The 14,724-nt window shown below is 47.5% G+C and overlaps 6 protein-coding genes across 6 annotated transcripts; 4 read left to right on the forward strand and 2 right to left on the reverse strand.

The window, feature by feature from the left end:
• Positions 1-98: 98 nt before the first annotated feature.
• J7337_009393 (uncharacterized protein) lies at positions 99-461 on the forward strand (the record flags this gene model as incomplete). Its single annotated transcript, XM_044826991.1, has 1 exon — positions 99-461. One exon carries the CDS (start codon positions 99-101, stop codon positions 459-461), a length of 363 nt encoding a protein of 120 aa, XP_044677585.1.
• A 1,818-nt stretch (positions 462-2,279) lies between these two features.
• On the forward strand, positions 2,280-6,203 carry J7337_009394 (uncharacterized protein; the record flags this gene model as incomplete). Its single annotated transcript, XM_044826992.1, has 1 exon — positions 2,280-6,203. One exon carries the CDS (start codon positions 2,280-2,282, stop codon positions 6,201-6,203), a length of 3,924 nt encoding a protein of 1,307 aa, XP_044677586.1.
• A 482-nt stretch (positions 6,204-6,685) lies between these two features.
• J7337_009395 (uncharacterized protein) lies at positions 6,686-9,208 on the forward strand (the record flags this gene model as incomplete). Its single annotated transcript, XM_044826993.1, has 2 exons — positions 6,686-6,839; positions 6,891-9,208. The coding sequence occupies 2 exons, from the start codon at positions 6,686-6,688 to the stop codon at positions 9,206-9,208; spliced, it is 2,472 nt and encodes an 823-aa protein (XP_044677587.1).
• Positions 9,209-9,389: 181 nt separating this feature from the next.
• On the reverse strand, positions 9,390-10,962 carry J7337_009396 (uncharacterized protein; the record flags this gene model as incomplete). The annotated part of the gene is made up of 4 exons (XM_044826994.1): positions 9,390-9,724; positions 9,770-9,885; positions 9,932-10,515; positions 10,567-10,962. 4 exons carry the CDS (start codon positions 10,960-10,962, stop codon positions 9,390-9,392), a joined length of 1,431 nt encoding a protein of 476 aa, XP_044677588.1.
• Positions 10,963-12,126: 1,164 nt separating this feature from the next.
• On the reverse strand, positions 12,127-12,678 carry J7337_009397 (uncharacterized protein; the record flags this gene model as incomplete). Its single annotated transcript, XM_044826995.1, has 1 exon — positions 12,127-12,678. One exon carries the CDS (start codon positions 12,676-12,678, stop codon positions 12,127-12,129), a length of 552 nt encoding a protein of 183 aa, XP_044677589.1.
• A 396-nt stretch (positions 12,679-13,074) lies between these two features.
• J7337_009398 (uncharacterized protein) lies at positions 13,075-14,409 on the forward strand (the record flags this gene model as incomplete). Its single annotated transcript, XM_044826996.1, has 3 exons — positions 13,075-13,426; positions 13,476-13,814; positions 13,865-14,409. The coding sequence occupies 3 exons, from the start codon at positions 13,075-13,077 to the stop codon at positions 14,407-14,409; spliced, it is 1,236 nt and encodes a 411-aa protein (XP_044677590.1).
• Between the last annotated feature and the right edge of the window lie 315 nt (positions 14,410-14,724).

A 14,724-nucleotide genomic window follows, 5' to 3' on the forward strand; every position in this document is an offset into this window, starting at 1 on the left:
AGTAAGTATCTACCCCTTCCATCTGATATATATGTCCTCACATCTAGTGCCAACCCCAAACAGATCCTCACCAGCCTAACACCCCCAGGATCTCCAAGATGTGCGAGCAAGTCAGAACAATCCGCCGCTGCACCACCTGCCAACAGTACAAGAGCGAAATCATCCGCAACATCAACTGCGACAAAGTCTCCATCTACAAGCTCGGGCTCTGCCGCAACGGGATGAGCTACCGCAACGTCACCGAGCCGATCGAGTGCATTGAGTGCCACACCAAGCGCGTGCGAGAAATCGAGGCTGAGAGAAGGAGGCGATGGCTCGCGGCGTGGCCTGAGGCTGAGCCGGAGGTTGAGAGCGAGAAGAAGGATGAGGAGGAGAAGGAGAAGGAGAAGGAGGATGATGGGGCGAGTGTGGCGACGGATGATGTGACAACGAATAGTGAGGAGTCTTGGAATGTTGTTTGAGGGTGTTGATGCGGTATGGCTTGACTTCCTGGGCGATTTACGTTTGGCATTGTGAACCGCTGATCTGATTGATTTGGCGGTGATACTAGGCAGAGGATGAGAAGCTACACAGCTGGCACTCTGTGAGTCACGAACAAGGAAAGGCTGTCGCAGCTCCCAAAGCAAGCTGCTACATGATCGTGTCTGATTGGTTACTGTTTGTACTACAGGTATGGACAACCCAAGAGTCATAGAAGGTCATTCAGTGATGTTTTCGCAGTTGGGCCTCTAAGGTACTCTGAATATGAAACCCTGGTATTTCCACCGTCATGATTACATGCAATCACTGCAGCCCGCAATCAAACCTAGTTACAAGGTGTCCCAGGCTCCAATTATAAATAGGAGAAAGAGACGAAGTAAAGTTACTTCTTCTACTCTCCAAATCAATATATCATACTAGAACCCGAGCAGAGTACAAAGTACCGTTCCCAAATTCCTTATTGACCCAATTTCAGAGAAACCAAGCAGGAGATGTGTTTTAAGAACAGTAAATTCAAAGAGTGCAGATGCGGCCTCAAGTGGGATGAGGAATTCTCCTATTCCAACTGTGATGAAGTCGAGCCCAACAAAATGGGATGTTGCAGCGTCGGTCTTGAATTGAAGGAGATAAAGATCCCAGCTGAATGTTGTGTTTGCAAAGACAAGAGAGAGCGTGAGGAAAGGGAACGACGAGGGAGGGTGAGCGGCATTGGTGGAAGACATGTTTCCTTTGATGATGATGTAGTGGTGATCACATATAATTGAGGGAAAGGGTGTTTCATAGATAGTGGCTTTGGTAAATGCAAGTCCTAGGTATGCAGTAAGCCGATAGGTTCGAGCAGAAGATTCAGTAGGGAATTGACTATGGGTTAATATTGATATCCTTTGCTGCCTGCTTATCAACCTTGGTTTTCATAGCTGTTGAAAGCCACACCACCATTATTTGCAATTGAGACTTGTGGCTGCGAGCTTATTCTAGCAGAGAGAACCTAGCTACTAGCCATGGAACAAAGAAGAGGGCTTGCTCGGGCTGTTATTCTGCCATTACAATCTGTGGCCTTACCCTTCATCGTTTGTGAGACCTTGACATTTACGATTCTATAGCCTTCGTTATCACCAGACTCAAACTTGCAGACACCAATATAATTTGCTCTGGTAGCGTCTCGCCAATACCGGGGTCTGAGGTACCTTTATCCTAACGATTTGTAGTTGTTGGCCTCGTATACATGAGTGCGATGTGCAGCGACGTGGTATACTCGGATACTCTCAGAATTTAATGTCAAACGATTTGAAGGCTTGCTATCGGTACTGCTATTCCACTTTCTAATAGCCCCCGGCGAAAAAAGCCTTGCCAAGGTCTTGAATATCGCTCGAACTTTTAATCATAGTCTTTGAGGGTGTTTTAATCGAGACCCTGTAGTCAACCTAGTGCGGCTGAGTATCTCTAGCGCAGACATGAGGTCATCTGGCCTATCCTAGCTTTTGTAGTGGTTCACTCTGGGTTGAAAATGATTCCGCGTTAGCCGCTGCGCTGCATCAAGGCTGATCAGATAACAGGGGTCTTGGAGGCAGTATTCCTTATCTTCCCATCTGCGCACTTACATGTTGCAAGTAAGATTATCGAATTTACAGATGCTGCATAGTCATTAATGTCCTGCGAGGTTGCTCTTGATTTGGAAACTTCTGTTATACCTACACATATTTGGCGAGTCAAGAATAGAACTTTTAAGCAGCCCTTTTGAACCCCGCGACTACGGTCTTCTGATCTACCTAAATAGGCTGATCGGCATGCACCCAAAAATGGTCAACCTTTCCTTGAAAGAGTCTGGTCAATCTGTCGAATCATTAGAAGAATCGCCAGAGACCCAGAGACTCGCAACGCTCGAATCAAAGCACAACCTTGCTTATCTCAAGGCGGCCGATGACTGGCTTCTTCAGCATTGCTACTGCAAAGAGAACCTCGAAATAGAGCGACTGTCAGGCGAACGACTACCTCTTCAGCAATGCTACATCAATCTCATGGTTGTACCTCGCTCCAGGAACCAGACCTCTCGACTTTCAAATCTTGCACCCAACAACAAAATCACAAATCTGTCCTTGTTTCGAAGGTTAAATGTCCATGGCCCAGATGGAGGTGTCAGAGCCAGCTTTCACGACATATTCAATGCCGCACGTGCTCACGGCGCGGCGTCAAAACACTCGACGAGAATCCTCATTCGCGGTCAGGCAGGCGTAGGAAAGACGACGTTCTGCAAGAAAGCTGTGCACGATTTTGTGCAGAACCAGGTCTGGAGGCAGCACTTTGATCGCATTCTTTGGGTTCGACTACGCAACCTGCTATCGCGCGATGGAGGACATAACCTCGAGGAACTATTTTGTGATGAATTCTTCTCGAAGCATCCAAAAGGCAGCGACCTTGCTGGGGCGTTGAGAGATGCGTGTACTGACCCAAGCGGCAGTAAAACATTGTTTTTGCTCGACGGGCTGGATGAGGTCTGGCATTTGTTACAGCCCGGCGATGATGTCGCACGATTTGTCATATACCTTCTCAACCAACCCAATGTGCTGGCGCTGTCTCGTCCCTCCGTTCCAATACGATCGACCATACAACCCTTTGACCTGGAACTAGAGATGATCGGCTTCGGGACAGATCAGGTTCACGAATACATCAAGCACATGGAACCAGAAAGACACAAAGAGATCCAGACGTTCCTCTCTTCTTGCCCGCTCATCCAAGACCTCGTCCGCATCCCCATTCAGCTCGATGCCCTTTGCTATGGCTGGGATCAAGTCCACAACCAGGGCCCTGAGACCATGACGGACCTCTACCAGTCGATTGAAAAAGGCCTATGGAGAAAGGATGTTGTGCGCTTGGGAAAGTCAAAGATTAGGGACGCTCTAACTGAGAAAGACAAGGGTTTTGTCATGGATATTGAAGAGCTGATCGAAGATGAAACACGCTTCATCGAACAACTTGCGTTTACTGGACTGTGTAACAACATTGTCGAGTTCCAAGACAGGCACGTCAATATCATTTGCCGATACACCAGCACACACTCTACCTTTGTCGACAACATCTTACCGAAGCTTTCCTTTCTACGAACATCAGACTCATCAGTCGGAAAGCCGAGTCGTACTTATCACTTTCTACACCTGACTCTGCAAGAATACTTCGCCGCCCGATACTTTGTGCGCATCTGGTTGCAGCATGACAAGACGGATCTTGTCTGCATAAACTTCAACCCAGATGCGAAATGGTATGCGAGAACCTCGTCCCACACAGCTACAAAACCGAAGGACTTCCTTTCCCAAAACAAATACTCATCTCGCTACAACATCATGTGGCGCTTTGTTGCGGGACTATTGCATTCAGGGAGGAACGGCTCCGATGAACTGGCGTTGCAGTTTCTCCAAGCCATTGACGCCAAGCCGGTCGATTTGATAGGCGTAGCCCATCAGAGATTGACAATGCATTGTCTCGCGGAACTGCGTCCTTTTGTATCATCGGAAAGACTCGAAAGTCATAGAAGCCGCCTTGAGGCTCGTTTAGTGAGATGGTCTACTTTCCAAGCTAAAAGCAGGAAGCTCCAAGAGGGTTCACTAGCTTGTGAGACCGAGTTCCCCAGCAAGGCACTTTTGAAGATGTTGCAAAATGAGGATCCCGTCACCTTCAGAGCTGCTTTGATGGCTTACAAGAAGAGAATGCGGTCAGAGTATCGGGTTCCACTTGAATTCGAAAATGCCTTGACATGTCGGCTGAGAAAGGCTGGGTCTGAGAAGACCCAGAGGTATGGCGGACCCCTGCTGGAGAATGATATCTCAATGATAATCAAATCTCTTGGTCCTCCAGAATACTGGACCATTAGTGTAAAACTTGCACTAAGTACCAGTCTTCAGAATCGAAATCCGTGGGTTGCATCTGGTATCCTTTCTGCTCTGGACGAGTATCCAGAGACTATAGCGACTTATATCGAAACCATATCTACCATTCTTGACTCTGATGATGCTAGTCTAAGATGGCGGACCATGGTAAGGTTAAGCGGACAGAAGAGCCTTCCCCAGTCGACTCTTGATCGCATGGCAAAGTTTCTGTGCAGACCAGAAGAGACACGCCTCGCAAGAGAAATGGCCCTTGACATCCTGACAGCTGAGTCCTACTGGGCAAAGTACCTGACTTTGAAGGCGACAGAGGATGAAGGTGGTGAGAAACCAAGGGGCGATGTGGATCTTGTACAGACTGGCTTGAGGCTCATGGAATACAAAGACCCAGAGAATTCTGCTATTGCAACTTTGGCACTTGGTTACCAGGGCCAGCAACTACCGAGGAAGTCCGTTAACAAGATCTTGACGACCCTTTCGCGAGATGATGTCGTCATCAGGCTGGCTTCTCTGGATGCATTAGCTCGGCAGACAGATCTTGAGATTGAGGATCTAAGAGCCGTTTCTGACCATCTAGATAACCCAATTCGTGCGGTCCAGCTTGCTGCCGCCAAAGTACTTGAGGGGCGAAGCGAGCTATCTCGCATGGACCATACGCTATACTCCCTTGTCAAGTTTTTGAGGGTTGGGCCGTTGGATATCGATTCAGAGATCCGACTAGTAGCGGAAAGGATCTTGCGATGCCAGGAGTTCCTATCAGAGAGGGTCATGGAACTTATGATATGTCTTTTCAAGGATGAGACTATTACGCCAAAGGGGTGCCAAAAGCCCATATTTATTCCTGGAGGGTTCTCAGATGTTATGCCGCCGTTCCCTGAAGCGGCACTCAACAAAGTCATCCCGTACCTGGGATCTGAATATCAGAAGATTCGGCGGGGGGCGCTATTATTATTCGACGGTCAATCGAAACTTCCCGAGACTGTGATGCGAGCAATTGTTGAGCGCCTGGTGGACGATTACGAGCCCATACGTCGACAAGCGATGAAGACCTTGGAAAGTCACCGACTGGATCTGAATGAACGACTTTACTCGGCTATAGACTCCCATCTGGAATTCAAAGATGGGACTAAAAGAGACTTGGTGTTTGAAACAGTTTACAAAACAGCTGGATGTCCAGAAAAGGTTCTGCAAACCATTGAAAAAGCTCTAAATGATAAGGAACATCTCATACGACTCAATGCTCTTACATATTGGATCCATCACCCAGAAATTCCCGGAAGACTTCATGAAGCCGTGGCAGCATGTTGCGAGGCCCTAACACACAGAGAACCCAAGGGAAGGCACTGCATGATCGAGATGCTTACTCGTGAGAAAAAGAGATTCCTCCCCGACACAAGAACCCTTTACGCTCTCGCAGAGTTTCTCAGCGACGACAACGTGTACCTCCGGCGAGATACAATCAGCTATCTATCCCGGCATCCAAACGTACCTCCTAAGATAACCGCGCGGATAGCCACCAAGATCACGGCGTTTCCAGATGACATCTTCCGGTACAATTCATCAATGACCATTCTCCTACAGCACAACGACGCCTATGGAGCGACGCTGGCGAGAGCGAAGGTAGAAGAGCAGCTCAAATTTCTCCTGGAGAGATCGGATACGATGCATATTGCGTGGTATGTGAGGGATGGGCAGAGCCTGATTGAGACGGGGAGTGGGGTGATGTGTAGGGAATTGGAGGATTCGAGGACTTTTGTGAGTGCAGTTGAGGAGGCGAGGAAGAAGGCTGAGATGCCTGATGTTGTGGCCTGTGTGCCGTGGCAATGGGCGGGATTTGAGTGGTGACTTTTCGAGGGGAGTCCCTAAGCTTATGTTGACCTATCTACACTTTGGTGGCTTAGGTGAATGATCTACAAGGGTTTCACGGGTCATGAGATTAGCGAGGGGTATCGTGCGTGATGGAGTACCAGGGTTCGTTATGGATTCTACCTACATTTCAATTTCACTAGGTATTACTTGGCATATGCCTTTAATATCCGTTTAATTATTCCGTATTTATCTCCTACCTATTTCTTTCATTATCGCTATTGTAGGTCTAATTTTGGAACCCAATGCTTAGCCCCCAGGATCTAGGTGCTGCGCCTGTGCACTCAGCCCTGTCAGGCCTTGCACAACATCCGCATCTCTTACTGGCTGTTTAACGACACTTGAGCATGGGTGATGCTTACATTTTGGTTCCCTCCGTTCGATATCTACTTTGATAACTCAAGCTCACTTATGAAACTTGGCGAGATCTCTCATTTCAGTTCAAATCACTCGAAAGGAAAATGGCATCCGAAATGAAAACATGTTTTGTTGAGCGCAAAGATGCCATTCAGGTCCATGATCACTGTCCTGAGCGTCCGTATGTTGAGTTGGAAGTGCCGCAAGATGCGAAGCGAGTTCACGCTGTGACTTTCGGAGGAACGTCACGCGATCAAGGTCAGTAAACAAGCTTTTTACCTCGTCAGATGTAACTAACAAATCATACAGGCTGGGCAGATAGATCAGAAGCTGTGTCATTCACCTGGTGGGACGCTTCAGTAAAACGCCCAGAAGGACGTGGAGATCTACGCACTATCACTGTACTCAATAACCGTCTAGCAAATGACGAGCCCCAGAACTGGTCTGATCGATGGACTGTCTTCCATGGACCCAGACGAAGACTCTGGATTGAGGCACTTCGACCAGGCGATGTCATTCAGTTGATCCCTCGAGCTATGTATATGGCTTGGGTGAATATTATTGACGAGGGAAGTATCAAGATTGAGTACGAGCCTAAGGATTTGGGGGAAGAACTTCAAGCCCTACAACTTACCTCAAACGCCTCGCATTATGCCGAGGCGCTGAGTGTCGAAAGGCAGGATATTCGACTCCTCCATGTTGAGCCAGGGAGTTTTGATGACCCGATCCAATGTTCTTTCCGCTTGGCAAGCCTGAAGGAAGTCGTGTCAAAAGGGATCGACTTCCACGCCTTGTCGTATTGCTGGGGAGATCCTACCGAGAGAGAAGACATCTTCCTATCGAAAAAGGGTGACTTCGACAATGGAAAGGAAGCTATGCCTTTTAGTATTGGAAAGTCTGCTGCCCAAGCACTTCGTCGGTTACGACTAGAGGGAGAAACTCTGGTTATATGGATCGACGCCGTGTGCATCAACCAAGATGATCTCGAGGAGAGAGCCCAGCAGGTCACGCTCATGAGTCAGATTTACTCCTTGGCGTCGGTCGTTCACATTTGGCTGGGAGAGAATAACCACGGCGTCGAGGCTTGCTTGAAGCTTATCCGAGATATCTGCAACTCGAACTCCAGATTATGCCAAGGTGGTGAGCAATGCTCATGCGCTGGAACAGCCCACTTAACTCCCCTTGAGGAGATTCGAGCTTATGAGCAGAGCAAGAAGGATGAGGGAAAGGCCATCTCTTTCAAGGGGATGTTGGAGGTCTTCGATATCCACTTGAAAAACTGGACAAGAGAGATTATAGATCTGGCTGGCTGGTATGGAAACACCCAACTGTCGTTCCTCATGAGCACTCTCTACGAAAACCCGTGGTTTACCCGAGTCTGGGTTATCCAGGAAGCTCTATCAGCGAAACAACCCTTCATTCATTGTTCCGGAGAGCAGGTCCCTTGGGGGGAAGTGGTACAAGTCAGCAGTTGGCTTGAAAACCCTGGATATTCCAGCCAAAACCCGCACATTGTCTCACAACAGATTTCCATGGCTGCTATTTGGAAGACCCTCAAACCAAAAGGCAGAACTACGGAGGTTCCGACAACTCCCATCGAAGCACAAGATACGAATGAGTTATCCAGTATCTTAGAAGTCTTTCTTTCCGGTCTGGATCTCAAGGCAACCGATCCTCGAGATAAACTGTTTGCATTGCTCACCTTTGCGAATGAGACGCACGATACTACGAAATTGGATGATTTGATCCGGCCCAACTACGATAAGTCGAAGGAGAGAGTGTTTGCTGACTTCACTCGCTGGTGGATCCGAGAGCATAACTCGGTGGCCATTTTATCTACTATTCATTGTCAACCATCACGTACTTGGGTAAAGATTCTGGGGCCTGAAGCCCAGGATCCAGTGACGGATCGACCGACTTGGTCTGTTGACAGCAAAGGAAGCTCAAGACGGACTCAAGCCAACTTGAACGCACGGTTCAAATTCAAAGCAGCAGGCGATACGAAGCCGAATCTTGAGCTGCTCAAGACTGACGATCCTCTCGTTCTTCGACTCTCAGGTCTTCACATTACCGAGATAAGGAGCGTCAGCCACGCACCCATCGAGTACATATATCCTTACCAAAAGCCTGTCGAAGAGCAAAGCGAACTATCTCAAGTCTTTGACAAAATCTTCGATCCCTGTGCTCTATCACCATTCTGGTCACGAAACCAAACTGCAGATGGCTTCAAAACAGAAAACAACGAGACATGCAACATGAAATATCTAGATCATATGCGTTCTCACTGGAACTACCGTTCGCGAGAACCTCTTGAAGTGCTGAAACCAAACGCCGGGGAAGGGTTGGAGCACTACAAGACGAATAAGCTTCCGACATGTATGGAGCCTTGTTTCTTTGTGACTAATTCGGGGTTGTTTGGCTTATGTCCTTGGCGATCGAAAGAGAGAGATTTGATTGTGTTGCTTGATGGCGGTAATGTACCGTATTTGCTGAGGCCTGTTGGGGAGGAGAGGTTCGAGTTGGTCGGGGAGTGTTTTGTACAGGGGATCATGCATGGGGAGATATTGGAGGGGTTGGCGAAGCTGGGGAATGGGCTTGGGAAGAGACAGGTTTTCACTATTGTTTAGGAGTCTTTACGTAGGAAGCAAACGATTTCGCACAGCAATAATTATTTTAACTTTGAAGCTGTGATTCTGGGATACAGATAGTCCAAACAGCATATATGAAGGTTTAGCCAGAAAATTAACCTTAACGCTATGGAGTCACTATACAAAGTAAAATCCGCCACTACAAAAAAACGCATCACGATCACGATCTCAAGTATCTATAGCCATAATATCCAAGAATACTCGTCCCCGTTACAGCAGTCGTCAAAATAAATACCAAACTCGTCACAATACCCTGTTCAAAGAAACCAAGCTGCGTTCCCTTGAGCTTACGTTTCATCTCCGGTAATCTCTTCGTAGCCTCTTGATCCAGGACACTTAGCTCTCTGGTTGAAGTTGTGTTGACAATCTTGTCGAGCTTGCTGTCAGTAGCAGATTTGGTGAGATACTTGGGCTTTAGGCGGGAGAAGAGATCTTGGTGATAGATATCGTTGGTTCCGGATTGGGGAGGGAAACCTGATGGTGCGGTTGGAGAGTCTAGGCTGTTAGTGTTTATCTGTGTGAAGGAGGTCTGGGACTTACAGAGGAGTTTGGTGGGGATGTGGTTGATGAAACTGACGGCTGTATCTACGAATTGGCATAGATACTTGGCCATGGCGGGGTTGGTGAAGATATAAGCAGCGGCCAGAGATCCAATACTAGAAAAGTCAGAAACAATTAACCAAAAAGAGCTCTTGTACGTACTCTCTCGACGTATCAATAGCATCGTCCATACTCGTAACAGCATGAACAATAAGCGTCGTCTCATCAACCTTTTGCTGCAGCAAATTCGATTCCCTGCTCTCAACATCCAGAATCACTCCATTCGACCCAGAAAGCACAACATGCACAGACTCATCCTTCTCAACCTCCTTCGACAGCGGAGATTTAGGCGCTTTAGACTTATTCGGTGAATTAGCCAAGAACTCAGTGCTCTGCTGCACAAGAGCGCGTAGTAAATCCTTCTTGACCCATTCGTTGACGAGGACTACGTCAGGGGCGTAGGGAGCTTTGCCTTGGAGACTGAAACGTGCGGATACGAGAGCTTTGGCGGCGGCTTGGATATCTGCGTCTCGTTCCACGAATGCTACTACTGGTGCTTCAGGGTCTGAGACAAGGTGGTCCTTAAGGATTGGGCCGTCTGTGCCGTTTTGGGAAACACGGATGTGAGGAAGACTGATGTCTTGTGCTGCGACTTCTTGGTTTGAGACTGTGAAGACATCTCTATCCAAAGACTTGGCGATCAGGTCTAGCACAATCTTTGGTGTTTCGCGTAGTGAGTTTTGTGCCTATAATCATTAGCATCTGTCTCATACTCGAAATATTCATAAGAAACTTACCTGCACAATAATACAGTTTCCAGCCGCAAGAGCCGGCGCCAACGCCGCGATCAATCCATAAAAGAAAGCATGATACGCCGGTTCAATGACAACAACACTAATCGGTTCCCGACAATTAATATCGTCATGACCCTTTGTAACAGCGTACTCATCCTCGGTCTCCTTCACCGGATCAAGTGACTCATGCGCCTCAGCAATAGCCTGCAGAGCAAGCCAATACTCAACCTTTACCTCAGCAGGCTGATGCTTCGTATCTTTCGCAATAGCATCTTGAATCTGCACAGCTTTATCCGCCAACGCAGTATGAAGATTCCGCAATTGGTCTTTTCGGTAGAACGGGTTGTGAAGGCGCCCGTCAATGGCTGCTGATCTAATTGCTGCGAGTGATTTCGACATTGTGAATGTGAGGATAATGGGGCACTAAGCTGATGTTGGAAATTGGAGATGTCGAGTAATATGGCCAGATACTTGAGGACCCCTATTTGGTGATGCTAAGAGCTCAAGAGGTAGAAGGACAAATTGGGGTTGACTCCGGGGACTCCAGATTCCCCGTCGGTTCGGGTGAGGGCGTCTCGGGGTAGTATTCCTCCACATCCCGAGTGGAGGTCTCATCAAACGATAATGCCCCGAATTACCCGGTAGAGTTTGAACGGCAAATGAGAAGATGCAACGTCAGTAATTTCACCAACACTCTATCAATTCTCCAATTCATCACTCAATCTTCACATCAACATCACATTTTTCAACATGTCGACCACTACAGTAACTCACACCCAAAACGGCGATTTTCACAGCTCCATCCTCCGCGATTATGAGCTTCACCATTCTCAAGCCCGTGAGGAATCGCCTGATTGTCGAACATCGCCTGTGACGTCCGCAGAGCATCCGGAGTTTGATCTGCCGCATCGTCGTGTACCGGAGTATAGACCGCTTAATCGAGATGAGGCGCATGTTAATGGCGTTCGCGTCTATACAAGCCCGGCTGAGAGGTTCTTTATCACTGCTATGTTTAGAGGCCTAAGTGTCAACGCTGTAAGTATTTTTGATGACTTTTATGAGTATGAGCTGACTTGAGAAGGGCGCTGCTCAGTATTGGAGGGCGTCGATTGGGAGGTTTACGGATAAGGTTTGGAAGTACCAAATTGGAGGAGAGTTTTAGATCGGCAGTTGATTTATTTGAGGGTCGGAGTTTACTATTGAGTTTCTTTTCGTATTCAGACACATATCAGTTCTATCGAATTATTACATTTTTCATTCTGACCTTTGCTATATGTACATAATCAGCAACTGTCCTTGTAAGAGATAGCTCAAGTAGTCAAGCTAGAACTATGAAGCTAGGATCATTGGTAAACGATTCTATAAATGACCCCATAGTTTAGGCATATATAAACCTCTATCCTACTTCAAGGTGCTTTCGGAAAACCATAAAAGCTCTCAATCTTCCATCACCTTGATTTGCATATGATATCCTACTTCATAAAAAGATGACAGGCATTTAAACAGGACAAATATAATCATTGTATTTTTCCTCGTTCAAAAGCTAAAATCAAAACCCTCTATCTACTCAGAAGCCTTGACACCCTCCATATCTCCATAATCCTCACCCAACTCTTTCCCCCCAACATCAGGCTTCGTCGACGGCAAAAGCACATACAACATCCTCGCCCACTCCGTCTCACTCGTATTCCTCCACGCATGCATCGTCGCCCTCTGCACACAAACATCCCCCCTCTTCAAAACCTTCCTATCCCCCGAATCCAGAATCAACTCCACCTCGCCCTCCAGCACAACGCCGTAGTCGAGACTCACAGTGCGGTGCATGGGTGAAGTATGGCCAGGACACATGTCGACATAGCGCAGGATAGTGCCTGTTGAGATGCTGAGGCCTGGTTGGTTGGTCAGGAAGCCTTGGTAGGATTCTACGTCGGCATTGTTGGTGAGCTTGGCTGGGAATTCTTTTGTGGCGTAGCCTAGTGCGAAGTGGGCTTCGCCGTTGGGGAGGGCGTAGAAGGGTGCGTCTGAGTTGATTGACGTGTCGATTATGGCTTTGCCTTCATCGTTGTGTGTTGTGATGATGCGTTGGGTTTGTCTGAGTTTGCCGTTGAGAGCCATTGTGAAGGTTTGATTTTGACAGAGTTAGGTATATACGGATGATTGTGAGTAATTGGTTCTGTCAGTTGTTTACTGAAATAGTCTATGAAAGTGTCGTATTCTATTTCTCCTCATCATTTTATGTTCAGTGCCGGATATACAACTCCATTTCTCTTACATATCCGGGGCCATTCCCCTCGATTCACTCATCGGGATGTGGAGGATCCCCATGTCAACCGGTACCGATCGTCCACTTAGCCTTTCGCGGGGTTCGGAATTAAGTCCTCGGGATAGAATAGGTCAATGATTGATAATACGTGACTAGAATTGAATTGATGGGACTGTCACTCATACCATATCGACTGTAACGTTTTGAATGAAGTTGTGATTATTCAAGAATCAAGAAAACTAAACATCATGGCATCTACTGACTATGCTCACCACTTCACTGAGAAGAACATTCCTTTCGGAATAGCTTCATCACAGTCTCATAAGACTCCTCAAGCTGTGACCAGACTTGGAAATACCGTGATATTCCTGAATGATCTCGTCGAAAAATTCAAGGATGTTGACGGCCTTCCTCAAGGTGTATTCAGCGAGCAGACTCTGAACTCTTTTGCTGCTCTCCCCAAGTCCGTGCATCAGAATATTCGAAAGCAAATCCAACAAACCTATCAGCAAGATGGTCTCGATGGGTTTCCTTCAGGAGGCAAAGAAGAAATCAGTGCTGTGACGATGCATTTACCAGTAGAGATCAAAGACTTTGCAGGTATGCACAACCCCTCAGCCCCTTTGAATCAAAGCTAATTTTCAAACAGACTTCTCCTGCTCCCTTGACCACGTCATAAACGCAGGCCGTATAGTAGTCAACAACGGAACGCCACCACCCGGCTTCTTCAAGTTCCCAGTGGGATACCAAGGCCGAACAGGCTCTATCGTGGTTTCAGGAACGGATATTGAGCGTCCTTATGGACAGTTCAAGAACCCTGCTGCCACTGAAGGCGATGACCCTATTATTTATGCGCCGTCTCAGAAGGTTGATTACGAAGTCGAGCTTGCAGCTGTTGTTGGAAAGCCGTTGGGTATGAGGGAGAGACTTCATGCTAAGGATGCTGAGGAGCACATCTTTGGTTTTGTGATTCTCAATGATTGGAGTGGTAAGCACTTATCCAGGTTACTAGTGGAAATGGACGACTAACAGACGCAGCTCGAGATATTCAAGGCTTTGAGATGTTTCCTCTCGGCCCTTTCAACGGCAAGAGTCTAGGAACTTCCATCTCTCCCTGGATCATCACCCTCGATGCTCTAGAACCCTTCAGAACCAAGGCTCAAGAGCAGAAAGCTATATCAGCTTCATACCTTCAGCATCCTAACCCCTCAACGTTCTCTATCACCTTGAAGGTCGACGTCTTGGCAAACAACGTCACCACAACACTTGGTGTCTGTCCAGTTGAGTCTCTGTACTGGACGCCTCAACAGATGGTTGCGCACTCTGTTAGCTCGGGAAGTGCACTCAGGACCGGTGATATCCTGGCCACGGGGACTGTTTCTGGTTCTGAGGAGACAAGTCGGGGTTGTATGCTTGAGAGTACAGAGGGTGGTAGCAAGCCTGTTACGTTGAGCGATGGGTCGAAGAGGGGTTTTCTTGAGGATGGTGATGTTGTGAGGATAACGGGGTCTGTCGGTGGTGAAGAGTCCGGGGTCGGATTTGGTGAATGTATTGGCCAGCTTACTCCTGCTCGCCCTTACTGAGTTTGATTTTATAGACATATGAAGAATAGAGAACATTCATTATTTGATTTGAAATATTTCATTTTTGTGTCAGTCCAAATGTCTCCCGGACAGACCCATCATTGCCCTAGTCTTTATGTGTGATCTGGGCCTCCTATCAAGTTGTCGAAGTAAAGTTTTCCGCTTCGCCAGGTGCAAACACAGATATAACCTGGATCTCCTGCAAACACTGTTTCTACCCCCCAAATCTCTCATCACCCGACAAATATTATCACAACACCAGGCATCAACTACCGAACAGGAACACAATTCAGTAAATAATGAAATGCCTTGCTA

Source organism: Fusarium musae, chromosome 7, assembly GCF_019915245.1.
Source record: "Fusarium musae strain F31 chromosome 7, whole genome shotgun sequence".
NCBI lineage: Eukaryota > Fungi > Ascomycota > Sordariomycetes > Hypocreales > Nectriaceae > Fusarium > Fusarium musae.